The 19,368-nt window shown below is 51.0% G+C and overlaps 1 protein-coding gene across 5 annotated transcripts in view; it reads right to left on the bottom strand.

The window, feature by feature from the left end:
* Positions 1-627: 627 nt before the first annotated feature.
* The window catches only part of DYSF (dysferlin), an 80,980-nt gene continuing 62,239 nt past the window's right edge, over positions 628-19,368 (bottom strand). For all 5 annotated transcript variants that reach the window (XM_069014842.1, XM_069014845.1, XM_069014840.1 and 2 more), the window contains 9 exons: positions 18,813-18,952; positions 17,926-18,014; positions 17,613-17,708; positions 15,466-15,607; positions 7,899-7,998; positions 7,460-7,638; positions 6,447-6,556; positions 5,600-5,747; positions 628-3,739 (listed from right to left, as the gene is read on the bottom strand). In XM_069014842.1, coding sequence (XP_068870943.1) covers positions 3,701-3,739; positions 5,600-5,747; positions 6,447-6,556; positions 7,460-7,638; positions 7,899-7,998; positions 15,466-15,607; positions 17,613-17,708; positions 17,926-18,014; positions 18,813-18,952 — 1,043 coding nt within the window. In that variant the 3' untranslated portion in view covers positions 628-3,700. The remainder of the gene's footprint in view (positions 3,740-5,599; positions 5,748-6,446; positions 6,557-7,459; positions 7,639-7,898; positions 7,999-15,465; positions 15,608-17,612; positions 17,709-17,925; positions 18,015-18,812; positions 18,953-19,368) is intronic.

The raw sequence follows: 19,368 nt of genomic DNA, 5'->3' as shown, positions 1-19,368 counted from the left end.
GCAAGGGGCTCCCAGCTCTCCCTGGCTCCTTCCCTTCTCCAGGGCAACATTCCCAGCTCTCCCAGCCTGATCCAGAGCACAGGGGCTCCAGAATCCCTTGGAATGCTTTGGGATGGAATGGACCTTAAATCCCATCCCATTCCCACCCCATCCATGTTTAGGGACACCTCCCACTATCCCAGTTGCTCCAAGCCCCAGTGTCCAGCCTGGCCTCAGGCACTTCCAGGGATGACATCCACAACTTCTCTGGGAATGGTCAATCATGAAGCCCCCTAAAGCATTTTCCGCAAAATCCCTTTTTCCCACCCTCATTCCAAACCCAAACCTTATCCAAAAAGCCAGGGATCCGAAATATTCCAGCATCTCCATCCCTTCCATGTGGCCACGGGATGCGGGACAAACAGAAGCCAGTCTCGGAAAAAACGGGAAAACAGGGGTGGAATGTGGATTTTAGGGCAACAAATGTTATTTGTTTACCTTTCCTGCCAATAAAATTCCCAACATGGAAATAATGAAGGGAGCTCCCGGGATCCTTCCCTTCTCTGGGTTGAACAATCCCGATTTTCCCATTCCCACTCCCAAGAGGAGGCGCAATTCCATCCCCACAATGAAAACACCGGGAACGGGAAGGTTTCAGAGCATTTCATTGGGAGTCACAGTGCTTTGGGCATTATTGCGGATAAGGCAGGCACAGGTGATCCAGAACAGATTCCAGCCAATTCCCTGGACAACCGAAAGCCTCAGGGAATTCTTTCTATAGCTCCTGCCTGGATTTGGAGGAGACACAACTGGAGCTGGATGTGGCTGTTCAGGGGAAAGAAATGGGATGGAGTTGGTTTTTCCGGATGCTCCAACCTGAATTTACCCACTGGAATCCCACGGAATCCTCTTGGCATGAGAACTGGACTGGGAGCATGGATTTCCTTATGGAAATCCCTGTCCTTATGGAATTGGATGCCCTGGATCCTCCTCTCCTATCCCTGCTGACCCAGGTTTGCCAGGGGAATTCTGGGAATAAAATAGGATTTCCCACTGGAAGTGTCTCTGGAGTGAATCCCAGAGCTTCAAGCCCATCCCATTCCAGGCAGGGACACCTTCCACTACCCCAGGTGGTTCCAATTGTTCTCCAACCTGGTCTTGGACATTCCAAAGGTAACCCGTGGATGGATTTTGATTCCTGGGATAGCCAGCGGCGTACCCAATGGGATGGGGGATGACCATTCCACGTTTGGCATTCCAACATGGATCGTGCATCCATTTGGGGCTCTTGACTCCAAGATTTTGGTTGGGACCTAAGTCGGGATCATGGGGAATGACACCAGGATGGGAAATCCCAGAGTCCCTGCAAATCCAAGAGATGTTGGACCTGCATTCCCGCTGTGGATCCCAGGAGAGCACTCAGGGAATGTCCAGATTCCCTCTGGCACAGCTAGAGCCTGGTGGGAAAGGTGCTGGGACCAACATTCCCATCAAATCCAAACTCCCAATCCCAGCAAGGGCCAAACAGAAGCAACTTTTGTCCTCGGCTCCTCAAATCCTCCAGGATAATAAAACGTCTGGAAAACTGGAGCGAATCCCAGTGGTTTGATTGTGGCTATAAACAGGGATGGAGGTGGGAATGAGGTTGGGAAGCTTTTAGGGAAAAACTGAAGGATAACGAAGCATTTAACGATGGAAAATGAAACCTCCGCCCTGGGATGTGCAAATCCAGAGCCGATTCCTCCGCTCCGACTTTTGGGAAAGGGCCATGGATCAGCCAAAGCTCAGCAGCAGGCATAGGGTTATAAATCCCTATAAATCCCAAATCCATGCTTTTTCCGAGTGGAAAACATGGAGAAGGATTGCCTTGTGCAATCCAGGAGCTGTTACAATGAGTACCCCGGGATTTAATCCCCCATGGATTACATCCCAATCCAACAAAGCAATTTGGCTGGTTTTCCCTATTTTTTAAGAGCAGGCTTAAAATCCTGGCTGAAGCGGGCCAGGAGCACAGTTTGTCCCTCGGGATCACTTTTCCCAGCTCCTTGCTCGTTTGGAGCAGCCACAGCTCCAAGGAAAACATGGAATCAAGGATAAGTCTCATCCTGCTGAAGGACAGACGGGGAAGATCGCGGATCAGCAAAGGTGCCAGAACAGCTGGATCTTGACAGGATTTTTGCAGTGGAAAAATGGGAGCTGATTCCTTGCGGGATGAGAATTCAAGGCTGTGCGGATCAACATCCTCCCAGAGCTGGAAAAGCCTGGGAATCATGGAATTATGGAACCATCCAGTGTGGGAAAGACCTCTGAGCTCAAGTCCAACCCTGCCAAGGTCACAAGACCCCAAATGCTGCATCCCACGGGATCATCCCGCTCCAAGGACAGGAGGAGGGAACAGCAAACAGAGGGAATGTCCCAGCATTCCCATCGGATCCATGGGAGGCCGAGCAGGTTGTGGCTCATGGATTTGTTCGGAAAACAGATCCCATCCCGGGACAGGTTTTCCGCTCCATTTACGCCCGGCAGCGGCGAGTCCAAGTTGGGATGTTTTCCATAAGAATCTTAGGGAATACGAGGAAAAATGACTGATTCTAAAGGAATATTAGTGGGAGGCTCAGCCTGGAGAAAAGCAGGATCAGGGGGACCTTCTGGCTCTGCACAATTCCCTGAAAATTTGGAGCCAGGTGGGAGTTGGGATTTGCTCCCAGGGAAAAACAGGAAAAGAGGGAATGGACTCAGGTCACCCCAGGAGAGGCTCAGGTTGGACATCAGCAGGAATTTCCTCATGGAAAGGGCGCTCAGGCCTTGGAAGTGCCCAGGGAGCTTTGGATTCCCCATCCCTGGAGGTGTCCAAGGAATTCCTGGATGTGTCCCTCAGTGCCAAGGTGGGGATCGGGCACAGCTTGGACTCGCTGATCCCAAAGGTCTTTTCCAACCTCAGGGATTCTGGGATTCTGCAAACACTGATATTAAAAAGACCAAGAATTCCCAAAAATGTGGCTGGGGAGTTGCAGGCAGTTGGAGAAGAGGAAATCAAAGCCCAGCTTCTCCTGGGATTCCTCTCCCACTTGGAATAGGAGACCTGTGGGATTGTGGAGCAGCTCCAAGGAAAAACCGGATCCAAAATTCCATGAGCGGGAATGCACAGGCCTCAAAATCCAGGAGGAGTTGGGATTTTGCGGAGCACCAACTCCAAATCCCAGGTTTTGCACCGCAGCCTTTCCCATTCCCATGGTTTTGGCTTTGGGAATGCGATGTGCCATTTCAGGGATTTTGGTTCTCCAACTTATTTTCCATAGGTTTCCAATACGTAAATGGGATAATACAGGGAAAGGGAAACTGAGGCTGGATCAGAGAGCAAAAAGTGCTTGGAATCCGTGGGATTTTGGCTGCTCAGGGCAGCAAATCCCAAATCCTGAGGATCTTCCGCACATTCCCAACTCAGGGATGGAAAGATCCTTTCCCCGCCTTCCTCGGATTTGTGCTGGAATTTGGGATTTACCAACCAGAGCAGCAGGAAAACTCAAATAAAAACTGGGAAGGCTGAAAAATCCGGAATATTTTGGTGGAAGCTTTGGTTACGCGACGCTTCCCAGGCGGAATTCCACAGCAGGGAAGCAGAGTCTTTGGCAGCTGCCAGAGGCCTGGATGAGGTTGTTCCTTCTCCGCTTCCAGAGCCACAATTCCTTCCCAAAATTCCCAGGCAGGCAGGGGAGCAGCTTCAGTTGAAAGGTTTCACCAGCTTCATAGCAGCGTAGTTCTGGAAAGATGGAAAAATATGGGAATCACTGGAAAAATAAGGGAATCATTGGAAGAATAAGGGAACCACTGGAAAAATACGGGAATCATTGGGAAAATAAGGGAATCATTGGAAAAATAAGGGAACCACTGGAAAAATATGGGAATTATTGGGAAAATGAGGGAACCACTGGAAAAATATGGGAATCATTGGGAAAAATAAGAGAATCACTGGAAAAATAAGGGAATCATTGGAAGTATAAGGGAATGACTGGAAAAATAAGGGAACCATTGGAAAAACATGGGAATCATTGGAAGGAAAAGAGGGAACCATTGGAAAAAAGAGGGAACCGTTGGAAGAATGAGGGAATCATCATTAAAATAAGGGAATGATTGGAAAAATGAGGGAACCACTGGAAATATAAGGGAACCATTGGAAAAACACTGAAACCATTGGAAAAACATGGGAATCATTGGTAAAATAAGGGAATGATTGGAAAAATGAGGGAACCATTGGAAGTTGATGCATTTTTAGGGATACGGGACACGGCTAAATCCAGGGATGGCCAAGCTTCCAACCCAACCTGCAGGGACAAGGAATTAAAAGCCACTTTCCCACTAAAAAGAATGGGAGAAAGCCCAAAACACAGGAAAAAATTGGATTTTCCCTTTTCCCAGTAAAAATTCCTGGTCATAGGATGCTCTTTAAGGTCCCATCCCAGAATTCAACAATGACGGGAGTCATTCCTGGATTTTGGTTGTTCTTCACAAAAGTTTTTAAGAGAAATTCCCATCTCTTCCAATCTTTGGAATAAATTTGGCCCCATCCACCAGCACCAGCCCAGTGTCCGACCAGTGGGAAGCATTCCCAGCTTTTCCCTGATTTTCTGGAGCCTCCTCCTCTCCTCTGGATCCTGCTGCTCCTTCCCCGTTCTCTGCTTCCCACAAATCTCATGGATTCACCACCCAATCCCTGGCCATGTATCCCTACAGCTCCTTTATCCATGATCCCATGAAATCCGGGACATTGCCTGTTCTGCCCCTTTGGAAAGGGGTCCTGGAGCATTCCCAAAGCCGTGCCAGGATTTTTCTGGAATGAAGAGCTTTCCACAGGCCCAGCACCACTCCAGCCCTGTCCCATCCTCATTAATTCTGAGGACAAATCCAAAGCTCCATGGAATTTCGCCGAAGGGAATCAAGGCAGGCAAAGCTATCCCTGATTTTTCCCTCAGCATCCCAGAAAGCCTCGGGATCTGTTCCAGTGCCAGCACTTTGTGTTGCTGAGGATACCCCAGGAATGACCTTCCCGTGGTTTTTTGGGATCACCAGCATTCCTGATATCATGGAATTGTTGAGGTTGGAAAAGAGCACCAACCCTTGTTCATCATTATCCATGTCCTCAAGTGTCACATCCAGATGTTTTTGGAATAATTCCATGGATGGGGACTCCACCACTGCTCCAGGGCTGGACATCGCTTTCCATGAGGAATTTTCCTTAATATCCAACCTAAAATTCCCTTGGAACAGCTGGAGGCCGTTCCCTCTTGGCCTGTTCTTCCCTGGAGCAGATCCCAACTCCCACCTGGCTCCAACCTTTCAGGGAATTGTGGAGAGCCAGAAGGTCCCCTGGATCCCACTTTTCTCCAAGATGAGCCCCTTCCCAGCTCCCTCAGCCACTCCTGGTGCTCCAGCCCCTTCCCAACTCCATTCCCATCCCTGGACATGCTCCAGCATCTCCATGTCTTTCTCATGAGGATCCCAAATCCCCAAAAAAAGTCCCTTTTTAACCCATTGTGTCCCTCAGTACGGGATTTTTCATCCCCCTGCATCCATCACCCCTCAGACCTCGGCCAATCCCTGTCCTCTCCCACCCGCTCCGTACCGGGAAGGCGTAGACGAAGATTCCCAGGAAAAGCAGCAGGATGAAGAGGAGGATGGCCAGGATCAGCACCCACTTGTAGCGGCGCCACAGGATGAACTTCAGGGTCTTGTACGGGGACGTGAACCACAGGAAGGAGGTCTCGGGGCGCCTGGAGCCAAGGAAAGGGGAGGTGATCCCAGGATTTCATTCTCCCGGATCCTCAATCCCATCCACCTTGGTGGTCTGGACCAGCCTCCCAATCTCACTGGATTGTCTCAGCTCCTCCCTCCCTCTGGATGTCCCACCAGTGTCCTCCTTTGTGCTCCAGTCCCACTGGACACATGGTCCAGACCAGCCTCCCAATCCCAATGGATTTGTGGTCCAGACCAGTTTCCCAATTCTCTGGAATGTGTCAGTTCCTCCATCCTTCCAGGTATGTCCCACCAATGTTCTCCTTGGTGGTCCAGACCAACCTCCCAATCCCACTGGATTCATGGTCCAGACCAGCTTCCCAATCCCCTTGGAAGGTCTCAGCTCTTCCATCCTTCTGGATACATCCCACCAATGTCCTCCTTGGTGGTCCAGACCGGTCTCCCAGTGCAACTGAATTGGTGCTCCAGACCAACCTCCCAGTCCCACTGGATTCATGGTCCAGACCAGCCTCCCAATCCCACTGGATTGGTGCTCCAGACCAGCCTCCCAATCCCACTGGATTGGTCCTCCAGCCCTCCCTCCCAGTCCTCACCAGTTCAGACTGGATCCTACCCAGGTGCAAACCCAGTTCAGCCCAGTTCTCCCCAACTGGAAACCCAGAATTCCCATGAACTCCATGCCCTGGTGGTTGCTTTTCCATTCGGGATGTTCTTACTTGGGATCCTCCAGCCTGGGGTTCATGTTTGGCTCATCCCTTCCCATCCCGGCCGGACGCTCCTCGTGCTCCTGTTCTGCCACAATTTCCAAAGTCATCTCCAGTTTGCCCTGGATGGGTTAAACAAAAACTGATTTATTGTCCTAAAATAAAAGGTGGAAAGAGGAGGAATGAGTGTGGGATGAAAAATAGGGATTGAGGAATGGACATGGGATAGGAAATAGGGATTGGAGAGAGAAAATATCCTTTGAGCACAACCAAACCACTCCCAACAATGACCACGAGGATCCCAGGATTCCAGAAATCCCTCACCTGGCACTGGATATACTCCAGGAAATCCCAAATGTCAGTGACACCCTAATTTGGGCAACCACAGAATCCCAGGATCACTGAGGTTGGAAAAACCTCTGGGATCAAGCCCAAGTTGTGACTGATCATCACTGATGCCACATCCAGGCTTTCCTGATTCCCTGATTCCTGATTTCCCTGGAACCAGCTCAGGATTTTTTGGTTGAATGACCCAGTTCCCGGCTGGATTCCCTCACCTGGATGGAACAGTCACCAAAACCTGGAACAGGAGCCCAGAAACCTTTAAAATGATCACTGGGACAGCTGGAATTTTCTCCTGGTGCTTGGGACACAGAATCATTGGAAATAGTTGTGATTTTGGTGGCACATTCCAAAAACCATGGTGAAAATCCCATAAAATCGCTCATTCCTTGGCATCGTGCTGGAAAATTCCAGCCAGCCACGGATGGTCCAGCTGGATCCACGAAATCTCCAGTAGGAAATGGAATTTCTTGCCCTGGCTTGGATCTCCTCAAAGCTTTCAGGGAATTCTGGAATGGTTTGGCTTGGGAAGGGATTTAAAGCCCATCCAGTCCCACCTCATGCCATGGGCACCTTCTGCTATCCCAGAGTGCTCCAATCCTCATCCAACCTGGCCTTGGACACTTCCAGGGATGGGAATTGGAGTGAAGGATCCAAGGAAAAACATGGAGAGGCCACTTTACCGCCAGGATCTTCTTCTGGTCCTGCTCAGCGACACAGGGCCACCAGCCCTTGACGGTTTTCTGCTCGAAGAGGGACACGGAGCGGCCCAAGGACAGGGAATCATCCACGAGATCCAAGGAACACTTCTCTGCTGTCTTGGCAGGCTTGGGCATCCTGTTGAGATCCATCTGGATGGATCCTGCAAGGAAGAACATTCCAGGTGAGACATCTCAGTGGGACAACCCTTACAACATGGAATCTTCCCTGATCCGATGGAGCTTGGGCCACTCCAACCATCTCAATCCAAACTCCCAATTTCCACTGTCCCAGGTTGCTCCAAGCCACGTCCAGCCTGGCCTTGGACATTTCCAGGGATGGGACATCCACGGCTTCTCCAGACAACCTGTGCCAGTGATTTTCCCCTTTTTTTGGGGATGGATCCTAAAATTCCCAACTTACCCAAATAGTCATCGAAGGAGAACTTGTCGTTGTCCCAGATCTGGAGGATCAGCTGGGGTGGGATCTTGTTTTCCGTCTTATCCAAGCTCCAGAAGTGTTCCTAAAATCACGCCAGGAAAGGAACCATGGGAAAATGAAAGATTCATCAGGAGAATTGGGCAGAGCCTGGCTCCTCCCATCTCCTGGAAATCCTGGAATTCCTGGAGTGTCCTGCTCTAGATCTGCAGGACCACAGGCTCCAGAAAACTCTTGGCTACCGATAATCAGTGGAAAAAACAAGATGGTTTTGGAAGGTGTTGTCAACAGTTTATGATTTAATTTAATGATTAAAATTCATTTAATTGACTTTATTTAATTAATTTAATTCCATTTAGGAAAAGGCGTTCCCAAACAGGATCCCTAGGATTGACACCATAACATTCCCACAATTCCAAGGATGGTGATTCCAAGGTAAAGAGAGTGATGAGCATCGAGTGCCAGCGCTGCCAAACTTCACCTTCCTCGTAATTCATGGAAAAATACCGGATTTACACTTCAGTCAGGACTTCTGGCAGAGAATTCCCACAGATCCCTTCCCTTCTGGATCCACCATGGCTCCAATCTGCTCCCAGGTCTATCACCGGCAGTGGGACAACCTGAGCCCAGCAAATCCCAGTCCCACCTTCAGGCCACCTGCAGCTCCTGAATTTATTCGTGGGATATGGAAAGGAAGATTCCATGGTATCCCAGGAAATCTGCTGGTATCACACTGGGTGCTCCAAGCCTCATCCATCCTGGCCTTGGGCACTGCCAGGGATCCAGGGGCAGCCCCAGCTGCTCTGGCAATTCCAGCCCAGCCCCTCCCCACCCTCCCAGCCAGCAATTCCTTCCCAACATCCCACCCCAAGCTCCCCTTTCCCACTGGGAAGCCATTCCCTGCCTCCTGGCCCAAATCCCTTATCCCAAATCCCTCTGCAGCTCTCCTGGAGCCCCTTTAGGCCCTGCAAGGGGCTCCCAGCTCTCCCTGGCTCCTTCCCTTCTCCAGGGGAACATTCCCAAGTCATCCATCCGTCCTGCACCCCAGAGTAAGGAATACCCACCACCTGGGAAGCGGCATCAGCGTCGCTATTTCCGTGTGTAAAACCAGGATTTTTTTCCAACAGGGATCTAACACCGATTTTTGGGATGCCTGGGAGTTAGGACAAAGAATCCCAGAATCCCTGAGGCTGAAAAAGACCTCCACGATCGTCAAGTCCAACCTGTGCCCGATCCCCACCTTGGCACTGAGTGCCACATCCAGGAATTCCTTGGACACCTCCAGGGATGGGGAATCCAAAGCTCCCTGGGCACTTCCAAAGCCTGACCACCCTTTCCATAGAAAAATTCCTCCTGCTGTCCAAAAAGGAGTATTAGGATAAAGGAGAAGGACAAAATCCCATATAAAGCCGAGGGATTGATGGGATTGTTATTCCTGGCTCCAGCAAAGAGGAGGAAAATCCCAGCGGGATTCCTGACACCCCTCCGAGGGTGTCCCAGTGGCAATTCCTCCTGGAAGTGTCAGAAATGACGGGATTTTAATTAAAACCAGGAAACTCCGGGGTTATTCATCCGTCCATAAATTCACCGCAAGACTCGGATTCATTATTTCATCCAATATTAAATTAAAAAAAGGGGGGATGAATGTGTCACATTCCATAAGAACATAAATATTCCAGCTGGGAGTCCGTGGGCACTTCAATCCCATTGGATTCACTTTAAGAGATCCCCCTGGCTGGTTGTGTTTCAATTTCGCTCCGTTCCCTGCCCGGCTTTGGGAAAACGTGCCAGGAATTTTGCATTGGAGCATTTTATGGATGCATTTGAGATATTGGATAATCCAGAAATCCCAAATGAAGTCCATGGAAAGTTCCCTCTCTCCCCTCCACTGGTTGCAGTTGATTGGGATGGATGTTTATCCAGGGGGATGTTTATCCAGGGGGATTTTTCCCAGCTTTTTCAGCTGGTTTGAATTAAAACTGCTTAAAAAGGGGGAAGAGTTGATGGTGATTCTTCCCTCTCCCAGAAACTGGGGAAAGAAGGGATCCACAGGGATCCAGGAGCCATGGATCCATGGATAAGAAAGCAGGGATGACCTCAGGAGGGGCTGGAAAAGTTCCAAGGTGGTGGAAGATCCAAGATGTCCAAGGTGATCGAAACACCATGAGCTCCTTTGGATGGTCCCTTCCTGGAGAAATCCAGGTGCCCATCTAAGCTTGGCTTGGAAAAGGGGGAAATATATGGAATTCTGGACTGGTTTGGACTGGAAGAGACCTTCAAGACCATCTTGTTTCCCGGTTGGAATATTCCCTGGGAAGGCAGCTTCCACGAGCTCCATGTCCCGCAGGTGCTTCTTCTTCCCAGTGAATCCCCAGCTCAGAGGTTGATCCCATCACTCCCACATTCCATGGACCTGTCCATGCTCCAGGAACATCCCACTCTCCTGACAGGGTTGATGCAACTTCGCAAGGATTCATTGGAATTTCTCTTTGCCCCATTCCATCCACCCGGAGCCGAATTTGAGGAAAACCTTGCACTTGGGATCATCTCCCACCCATCCCAACTGGATCAGTGTCCCTCAGGATAAAGGCCTGAAGCTGAAGGAAAGGTTGGATGGGATGTTGGGAAGGAATTGCTGGCTGGGAGGGAGGGGAGAGGCTGGGCTGGAATTTCCAGAGCAGCTGGGGCTGCCCCTGGATCCCTGGGAATGTCCAAGGCCAGGTTGAACATCGGGGCTTGGATCCATCTGGGATAGTGGGAGGTGTCCCTGGGCGGACTGGGATGGGCTTTGAGGTCCAAACCATTCCAAACCCTTCCACAATTCCATGGAACTGCTGGCAAACCCAGCAGACTTCAGGATCCCACCTTCCCTCCTTCCCACTGCAATGTCCAAGGAAAAAGGGAACAAAACCTTGGCTACTGGATGTTCCCCGCACCCTCTGCATCCCAATCCCTCAGAACAACATCCCGCCATTCCAGGGATAACTCAGGTGGGGCTCAACCCTTTCCAGGTGGGAATTCAATGCTCCATATCTCCATCTTTCCTGGGGTTTTTTTATGGAAAAACACCATAAAATATCATTTGGCTGGAGGCAAAACCTCCCTGCTCCAAGCCCTGTCAAGCCGGGGACACCCAGAGCTCCACTGGAAAGGCAGGAAAAGGAATTGGGAACTTGGAAGGGGGAATTTGATGCCGAGCGAAGTTTATGGGTCCCTTTCAAGGCAGCGTGAAATTCGCTCCTATGATTAAATCGAGCCCCGAACATTCCCTATAAAAACAACACGGAGCATGAAATTTATATCCCAGCCTTGTCCAAGCCGTGGGGAAAAAGGGCTGAAATTATCGTTTGGGGTTTGTTTTTCCGGAGAAGGGGGGAGAGAGGGGAGGCTCAGGAATATTTTATGGATTTTCGTGGATAAAGCAGCAGGGAAGACAGGGAAAAGATCGGCTCTGATTCCCAGGAAAGTGTTGGCAGGGCTGCATTTCTCCTGGATTGTGAATGTGCTCCGGAATACAAAGGAGCAAATATGATTTTTGGGAAGGAGAAGGGGTTTGCTCCCAAAAAGCCCCATTTCAGTCTTATCCTGAAGGAATTTGGGAGTCCTGGACATGCAGGAACACTCCTTGGATACTCCAGAATCCCTGAGGTTGGAAAATCCTCCAGGATCAGCGAGTTCAAGCTGTGCCCGATCCCCACCTTGGCACTGAGTGCCATGTCCAGGAATTCCTTGGACACCTCCAGGGATGGGCACTCCAAAGTTCCCTGAGCAATTCCAAGGCCTGAGCACCCTTTTCATGAGGAAATTCCTGCTGATGTCCAACCTGAGCCTCCCCTGGCACAGCCTGAGGCCGTTCCCTCTTCCTGTTGTTCTCTGGGATCAGATCCCAACTCCCATCCGGCTCCAACCTTTCAGGAAGTTGTGCAGAGCCACAAGGTTCCCTCGATCCCTCTTTTCTCTGGGATGAGCCCCTTGCCCAGCTCCCTCAGCTTTTCCAGGTGCTCCAGCCCTTTCCAGCTCCATTGCCTTCCCTGGACACGCTCCAGTCCCTCCGTGTCCATGAGAATCCCAGAACTGGACACAGCATTCATGGAAAAGCCGTTTGCTCCGACATTCCATGTCAATCCTTTCCTGCCCTAAAAAACTTCCCAGATCCAGATTTTCCAGCCACATCCAGCTGCTGCGGGAATTGGCACGGGAAGCTGAACATTCCAAAATCAACTCCATGAATTTTCCACCCCGTGGTGCCTGCGGGATGTGGGAGCCGAGCTCCTCCCTGAGTGGGTGCCTGGGAAAACGGGATTCACATCCAGGTGACCTCGGATTGTCCTGCTTGTCCCATGACCCATCCAACAACAGACTGGGAATCCAAAGTTTAAACTTCCAGTTTAGGCTGGAATTTAGGGAAAATTCCTTCATGGAAAGGGTTGTCCAACCATGCACAGCCTGCCCAGGGAAACAATGGAATGCCCATCCCTGGAATGATGTAAAAGCCATCTGGATGTGGCACTTGGGGACACGGTCAGCGGTGGCCTTGGCAGAGCTGGTGGTCTTAGAGGGCTTTTCCAACCTAAAAGATTCCATTATTTTCTCATTTTCCATCCCAGAAGCTGTTTTCCTGCAGGATTCCAAAAGCTGTCTGCTCTCCCCATGCAGCCAACATGGCTTGGCTTGTCCAGGGCTGGGAGAGAAAGATGGCACCAAAAAAAGCAGGAACAAAGCTGAGAATTCCAAAGGAATGCTGAGAAAAGCATTAGAAAAGCATTTCCATGTTTTCAGAAGAGCTGTCCCAAAGATGGGAATATTTCTTTTTCATGGATATATTTCAGAACCTCAGACTGGGGGAAATTTCATTCTCAGAAGGAGAAGAAAAATCCTCATGACATTAATCCAACCAGGAAAGTTCTGGAAAAACATCCAGAAGTGGTTGGAAGGTTCAGAAAAGCGGGAATAAGAGCAGCATCTGGGATTCCCCGGGTTTCCCTGGTTTTCCCTGCGTTTCCCTGGTTTTTCCTGCGTTTCCCTGGATTCCCAGGCTCCCAACCACCCCAGGTGTTACCATCAGATCGAAATATCATGGACACCCCCTTATCCAGGGGCATCCTTGTTTTTTTGGGAGAGTATTCACAGTCTGGGTTGGGATGACACGTTGAGACCTGCAGAGCTGCATCCAGCTCTGGAATTCCCAGCACAGGAAGGACATGGAGCTGTTGGAGCGATCCAGAGGCACCAGGATGATCAGAGGGATGGAGTAGCTCTGCTGTGAGGAAAGGCTGGGAGAGCTGGGAATGTTCCCCTGGAGAAGGGAAGGAGCCAGGGAGAGCTGGGAGCCCCTTGCAGGGCCTAAAGGGGCTCCAGGAGAGCTGCAGAGGGACTGGGGCCAAGGGCTGGAGGGCCAGGAGGCAGGGAATGGCTTCCCAGTGGGAAAGGGGAGCTTGGGCTGGGATGTTGGGAAGGAATTGCTGGCTGGGAGGGTGGGGAGGGGCTGGGCTGGAATTGCCAGAGCAGCTGGGGCTGCCCCTGGATCCCTGGGAATGTCCAAGGCCAGGCTGGGATGAACTTGGATCCACCTGGGATAGTGGGAGGTGTCCCTGGATGGAACTGGATGAGCTTTAAGTTCCCTTCCCAGCCAAACCATCCCATAAATTCTGTGATTCCTAATCCACCTGGCCACACTGCCGGGAGCTCTGGTGTGGAGCAAACAAAGGAAAACCATTGGAAAACTCCTTCCCTCCTGGCCCAGTTGGGCACAGGTGGTTTTGAGCAGCTCCCAATTCGCCACAGTCACTCCCAACTTTTGATTGAAATTCCACCTTCCAGCGCCTGCCTTTCCAGCCGGGATTTTTACGGCGCAGGAACGAAGCCGGAGTTCAAACAGCACATGGCGAGATCAAAAAATTCCCGCAGCCGGAATGCTCCGCCCGGCTTTTCCTTCATTATTCCGGCCTTTACGGAGAGCTTTTACAAGGTGTTTATTTTCGGATCCAGCGTCGGCAGCCATGTGGTGGGAAGAGATTCCAGATAGGCACAGCGGGATGGATTTGCTTAAAGGGGTTTATGGACGGGGTCTTGGCTTTTTCCAAGCGGGATAATTGGATGTAGTACACCCTGTACTTGGGATTTGTTGGATATGAAGCGTGAAATGGGCCCGGCAGGATTCTGTCAATCATTGGAACTGCCCGGGGAGGCCTTTGGAAGCTGGGAATTGTCTGGGATGGGGGATTCGTTCGGCATCTACCCAGCCAAGGCGCTGGTTCCATGGAAAATAAGATGGGATGGGCATCCTGGTGGGTTTTGGGGATCACTGTGGGTTTTGGGGATCCTCGTGGGTTTTGGGGATCCCGGAGGATTTTGGGGATCGCAGTGGGCTTGGGGATCCTGGTGGGTTTTGGGGATCCTGAGGGGATTATGGAATCCCTGAGGTTGGAAAATCAGCGAGTCCAAGCTGTGCCCGATCCCCACCTTGGCACTGAGGGACACATCCAGGAATTCCTTGGACACCTCCAGGGATGGGCACTCCAAAGCTCAGGCACTTCCAGTGCCTGACCATCTTTTCCATGGAGGAATTCCTGCTGATATCCAAAATCCAGGGATGAAGGCTCAGGATTAGTGGATGAAGGACTTTGAGCCTCTCAGGAGGTGCTGCAGGAAGCCTGGATTGTCCACAGATCCCAAAGAGCCAAAAAATGACGGAATCATGGAATGGTTTGGGTTGGAAGGGACCTTAAAGATGATCCAGTTCCACCCCTTGCCAGGGACAGGGAATTTTCCATTGGATTATTCCTCTTAATCCTTTTAATCCTCTAAATCTCCAGGTGAAGGAAATTTAAATTCTCCCTCCTCTATTGCTCGGTGTCCCATTTCCCCTAATTCCCATTATTTCCATGATTTCCATCCTCCAATTTTCCCCTGCATTATTCCATGCACCCAGCCCAGCTCCACTCCTGTTTCCTTCCCTTCCTGGAATTCCCACACCCCACTGCACGAACTGATCCAAGGAACACCAGGAGCAGGAGGAGGAATGAGGGGATCAAAATCCCATCCAAAAAATCCCATCCATTTCAACTCCCAATCCTTGAATCCAAAGCTTTTCTCCCAGTGGCACATCCCAACCCGTGTTCCCATCAGGAATTTGGAGGCAGCTCCTTCTTTTCCCAGTTTTTAGCCTTTTTGGGAAGCTTTTGCACGGCATGACGTCCGTTATTCCATTATAGGAAACAGAAGTTCCCGCCAAACCATTCCCGTGGAATTGCCATCTCCAGCTTTGGAAGATCCCTGTTGTCCAAGAGTACTCAGACACTTCTTCCAATATTTTTCCTGCTCCTGCCTGGAGGACTCTTTCCCATAGGGATGAGTCTCTCCAAAAAAAACCACCTTAATTCCAACCCCATTTTTCTTCCAAATGCAGATTTTTGAACCAAATTCCCAAAATTTCACAGTCAAAACCACAGGAAGGCCGAGCCTTGCACGGCTCCGCTTGTGAAGGTCTGAAATTCCCCTTTCAGCCCAGAATTCCCACAGGGATGTAGAAATTCCATCCAGGATAACTCACCTTCTTGGCCACGTGGCACATCTGCTCTGCCGGGAGATAATCGAAGGGAAAGACGAATCTCCAGTTGAAATTCCCTTCTCCTCCCATGGATCTGTAGTGGACATCCGTCTTCTGCTTGTTCTCCTCGTGTCCCACCAGCCACCTGCCAGGGACAAACAGAGCCCATGGAAAACCGGAATCACGGTGAGGATTTGGGATCTCGCTCAATGTTACAACATCCATGAGTGGGAAATGGAATGTTCCTGATCCCAGTGGCTGCTGGGGGTAGGGAAAACCTGGAGATGGGAGAGGGAATGCAGCAGCTCCAGGGTTGGGAGATCAATCAGTGCTGCGGGTGACAGCACCAGAATTATGGAATCATGGAATCATGGAATCGTGGAATTATGGAATGGGTGGGGATGGAAGGATCTTAAGGATCATCCCATTCCCACGCCATTCCATGGGCAGGGACACCTCCCACTATCCCAGGTGGATCCAAGCCCCAGTGCCCAGCCTGGTCTTGGACATTCCCAGGGATCCAGGGGCAGCCCCAGCTGCTCTGGCAATTCCAGCCCAGCCCCTCCCCACCCTCCCAGCCAGCAATTCCTTCCCAACATCCCACCCCAAGCTCCCCTTTCCCACTGGGAAGCCATTCCCTGCCTCCTGGCCCTCCAGCCCTTGGCCCCAGTCCCTCTGCAGCTCTCCTGGAGCCCCTTTAGGCCCTGCAAGGGGCTCCCAGCTCTCCCTGGCTCCTTCCCTTCTCCAGGGGAACATTCCCAGCTCTCCCAGCCTGATCCATCACTTCCTCAGGAATCCTGTCCACAGCTTGACAGCCTCTTCCATTAAGAATTTTTCCCTAATATCCTACAAGGATAGGGAGGCTCCAGTCCCTGCACAGGAGGCAGCAATGCATGGAAGGAAAAGTCCCCACCGGATCCCTGATCCATAGGGCAGATCCTCAGGCACAAAAAGGATCCTTTCATCCCTTCCCAATACAATTTTTCAGGCTGACTCTCCTTTGGGATGGAAGATCTGGAAGCTGAGGAAGTTTTGAACTCATTTCAAGCCCTGCAAGATTCATTTGGATGCTAAAAATCGGGAAAGGGATTTCAGCAATCCCTGGATGCTCCCACTTTTCCAGCAGCATGACTTTTTAGGAGTCCCAAAAGACACGGAGCAGCTTAACCAGAGCTGATAACAACGGACTTGATGGGAATACCGGGAAAGCAGCACGGCATTCTGGATTTACAGGGGGAAAATCGGGATTGTAAAACGGGGATTTACAGTCTGTTCCCAAATCCCGCCTCTTCCTGCCCACAAATCCCAAGAAGGCTCAAAACAAGGAACTCCCTTGGCTGGGAGTTCCACAAAATAAACCCTAAATGGAGTCAGTCAGGGAAGGGAATGTGCTGGAGGAGCTGTTTCCAGGAATAAAAGGAATTCCAAAGAAAGCAGCCGTGCAAATAATCCAATCTATGAGCACGGAAAAAGTCTGGGAGAGGAGTTGGGAATGAGCAGACAACAAGGTCCTCTCTCTATGGCCAGGCTGCTCCCACATCTCATCCCACTATGGGAACATCCAAGTGGTCCAAGGAAAAATATTGCCATGGGATCATCCCGGAGATCTGAAGGAAAAGGTTGTGAGCTCAGCAGAGGCGTGTCATCCAAAAAGGTGTGGATGGATGGCTGGAGAGGTGTGGATCCATAGTTGGAGAGGTGTGGATCCATAGTTGGAGAGGTGTGGATCCATAGTTGGAAAGGCATGCATCCAGAGTTGGAAAGCTGTGGATCCATGGTTGGAAAGGTGTGGATCCATAGTTGGAGAGGTGTGGATCCATAGTTGGAGAGGTGTAGATCCATAGTTGGAAAGGCGTGGATCCATAGTTGGAAAGCTGTGGATCCATGACTGGAGATGTGGATCCATGACTGGAGATGTGGATCCATAGTTGGAGAGGTGTGGATCCATGACTGGAGATGTGGATCCATAGTTGGAAATCCATGGATCCATAACTGGAAGAGTTACAATGAACTGGAGAGCTGTGGTGATCCCTCCATCCCAGCAGGATCCACGTCTATCCCACAATGCCAAGGACCACCTTCATTCCTTCCCTGCTGCTCCTGCACCTCCAGCCTCCGGAATCCAGGAGACTCCGGAGCGGGACACTCACCCTTTGACGTAGATGTCGCTCATCTTCTCCCCGGTGATGCTGAGGTCGTCCAGGATCACATCCTTGGTGTTCCAGATGATGCAGCGGAGGTAGAACCTGGAAAATTCCGGGAATAAAACCGTGGGAAGGTGGAAAACTCATCCACCTGGAAGCCCAGTTGTCCCACTGAGGGATTTCCCTGTGGGAGATGTTTCCCTGGAATGATCCCACACCTGTCCCTCAGCCAGGTGGGTGAATCCATTCCCACCTGAGGCTTCCAAGCATTCCCAGCTCCCTTCCTGAAGAAAAAAATGAGGAAAAAATGGGAAGTTACCTCTTGGCTTTGCGTGGAGTGACATTGAAAGGAGGGCCAGGATGTCCGAGGGATTTGGGAAACAGATCCACCCACATCTGGAGCTTTCCCTGCGTGGAAAAACAAAGCCCTGAAGCCTCAGGAGATTCCAAACGGACACCTGAACTTCCCCAGGGAGAACTGGGATCCTTGGGTGGGAAGGGACGATTCCTCAATGGAAAAGTGGCATTAAAATTATTTTAGGGATAGTTGGGAATGTGTTGATGGATGGAAATCCTGGGAAGCTGCTGAGGGAGGTGGGAATGGTCTGGAGCACCAGGAAAAGCTGTGGGAGCTGGGAAAGGGGCTCAGCCTGGAAAAAAGAGGGATCAGCAGTTTCCGGCTCTGCACAACTTCCTGAAAGGCGGGAATTTGGGATCTGATCCCGGGGAATAACAGGAAAAGAGGGAACGGCGTCAGGCTGTGCCAGGGGAGGCTCAGGTTGGACATCAGCAGGAATTTCCTCATGGAAAGGGCACTCAGGCCTTGGAATTGCTCAGGGAACTTTGGAGTGCCCATCCCTGGAAGTGTCCAAGGAATTCCTGGACATGGCACTCAGTGCCAAGGTGGGGATCAGGCACAGCTTGGACTCGCTGATCCTGGAGGATTTTCTGACCTCAGTGATCCCGGGATTCTGGGAGAAGAATTCTGAGTAGGACTTTTCGACCAAAAATGTAAAATTAAATAAACTTAATTTAATTTAATTTAATCAACTTAAATTCAAAAATGGGAGCACATCCTGGAGGGAATGACCACCTCCACTCCCTGGGACCATCCCGTATCCCAAGGCAGACATTCCAAGCAGGATTCTCCCCCTGGATCAGGAGATGGTGCTCCTGGGCTCATCCCGGCCACATTCCCGGACCCACCTGCTCGATGTCTGGCTGGAGGGGGCTGTAAAGGCGCCGGGTCTCCACGTGCTCCGGAACCAATCCCTGCTTCCGGAGCGCGGCCAGGGCGAGCCGCTCCTCCACTGGCCCCAGGTGCGGATTTGGGGGTTTTCCATCCTCTGGGAATGGGAAAAGTGCAGAGTTAATCCCACAGGAATGGATTTGGGCCAGGAAGAGCTGGAGCAGTGCAGCCTCCATTCCCAAATCCATCACCACAAACAATCCTCAGCACAGGTATCCCATTCCCAGTGGGAAAACCTGTGGGGAACCTCGTGCAACCACCCCACAAATCAGAGCCAGGGAAACAGGACAAGGATCCAGCTGGATCCCATGGAAAGGAGAATCCAATGATTGATCCTGCTCCTGTGTCCAGGTCTCCTAAAGTCCCGGAAATCGGGATTCCCATCAACCCTCAGCTGATGTTCCCACTCCCAACAGTTTATCCCAGAGTTTAAAGCCATCCAGGATCTTCAGCTGGGCAGAGAGGAATGAGCTCCCGGTGGGATCCCATTTCTTCTCTGCTGGATTTGGGGTG

This window comes from Aphelocoma coerulescens, chromosome 4, assembly GCF_041296385.1.
Source record: "Aphelocoma coerulescens isolate FSJ_1873_10779 chromosome 4, UR_Acoe_1.0, whole genome shotgun sequence".
Lineage (NCBI taxonomy): Eukaryota > Metazoa > Chordata > Aves > Passeriformes > Corvidae > Aphelocoma > Aphelocoma coerulescens.
The sequence above is the reverse complement of the archived record's forward strand: the minus strand, read 5'-3'. Positions and strand labels throughout refer to the sequence as shown.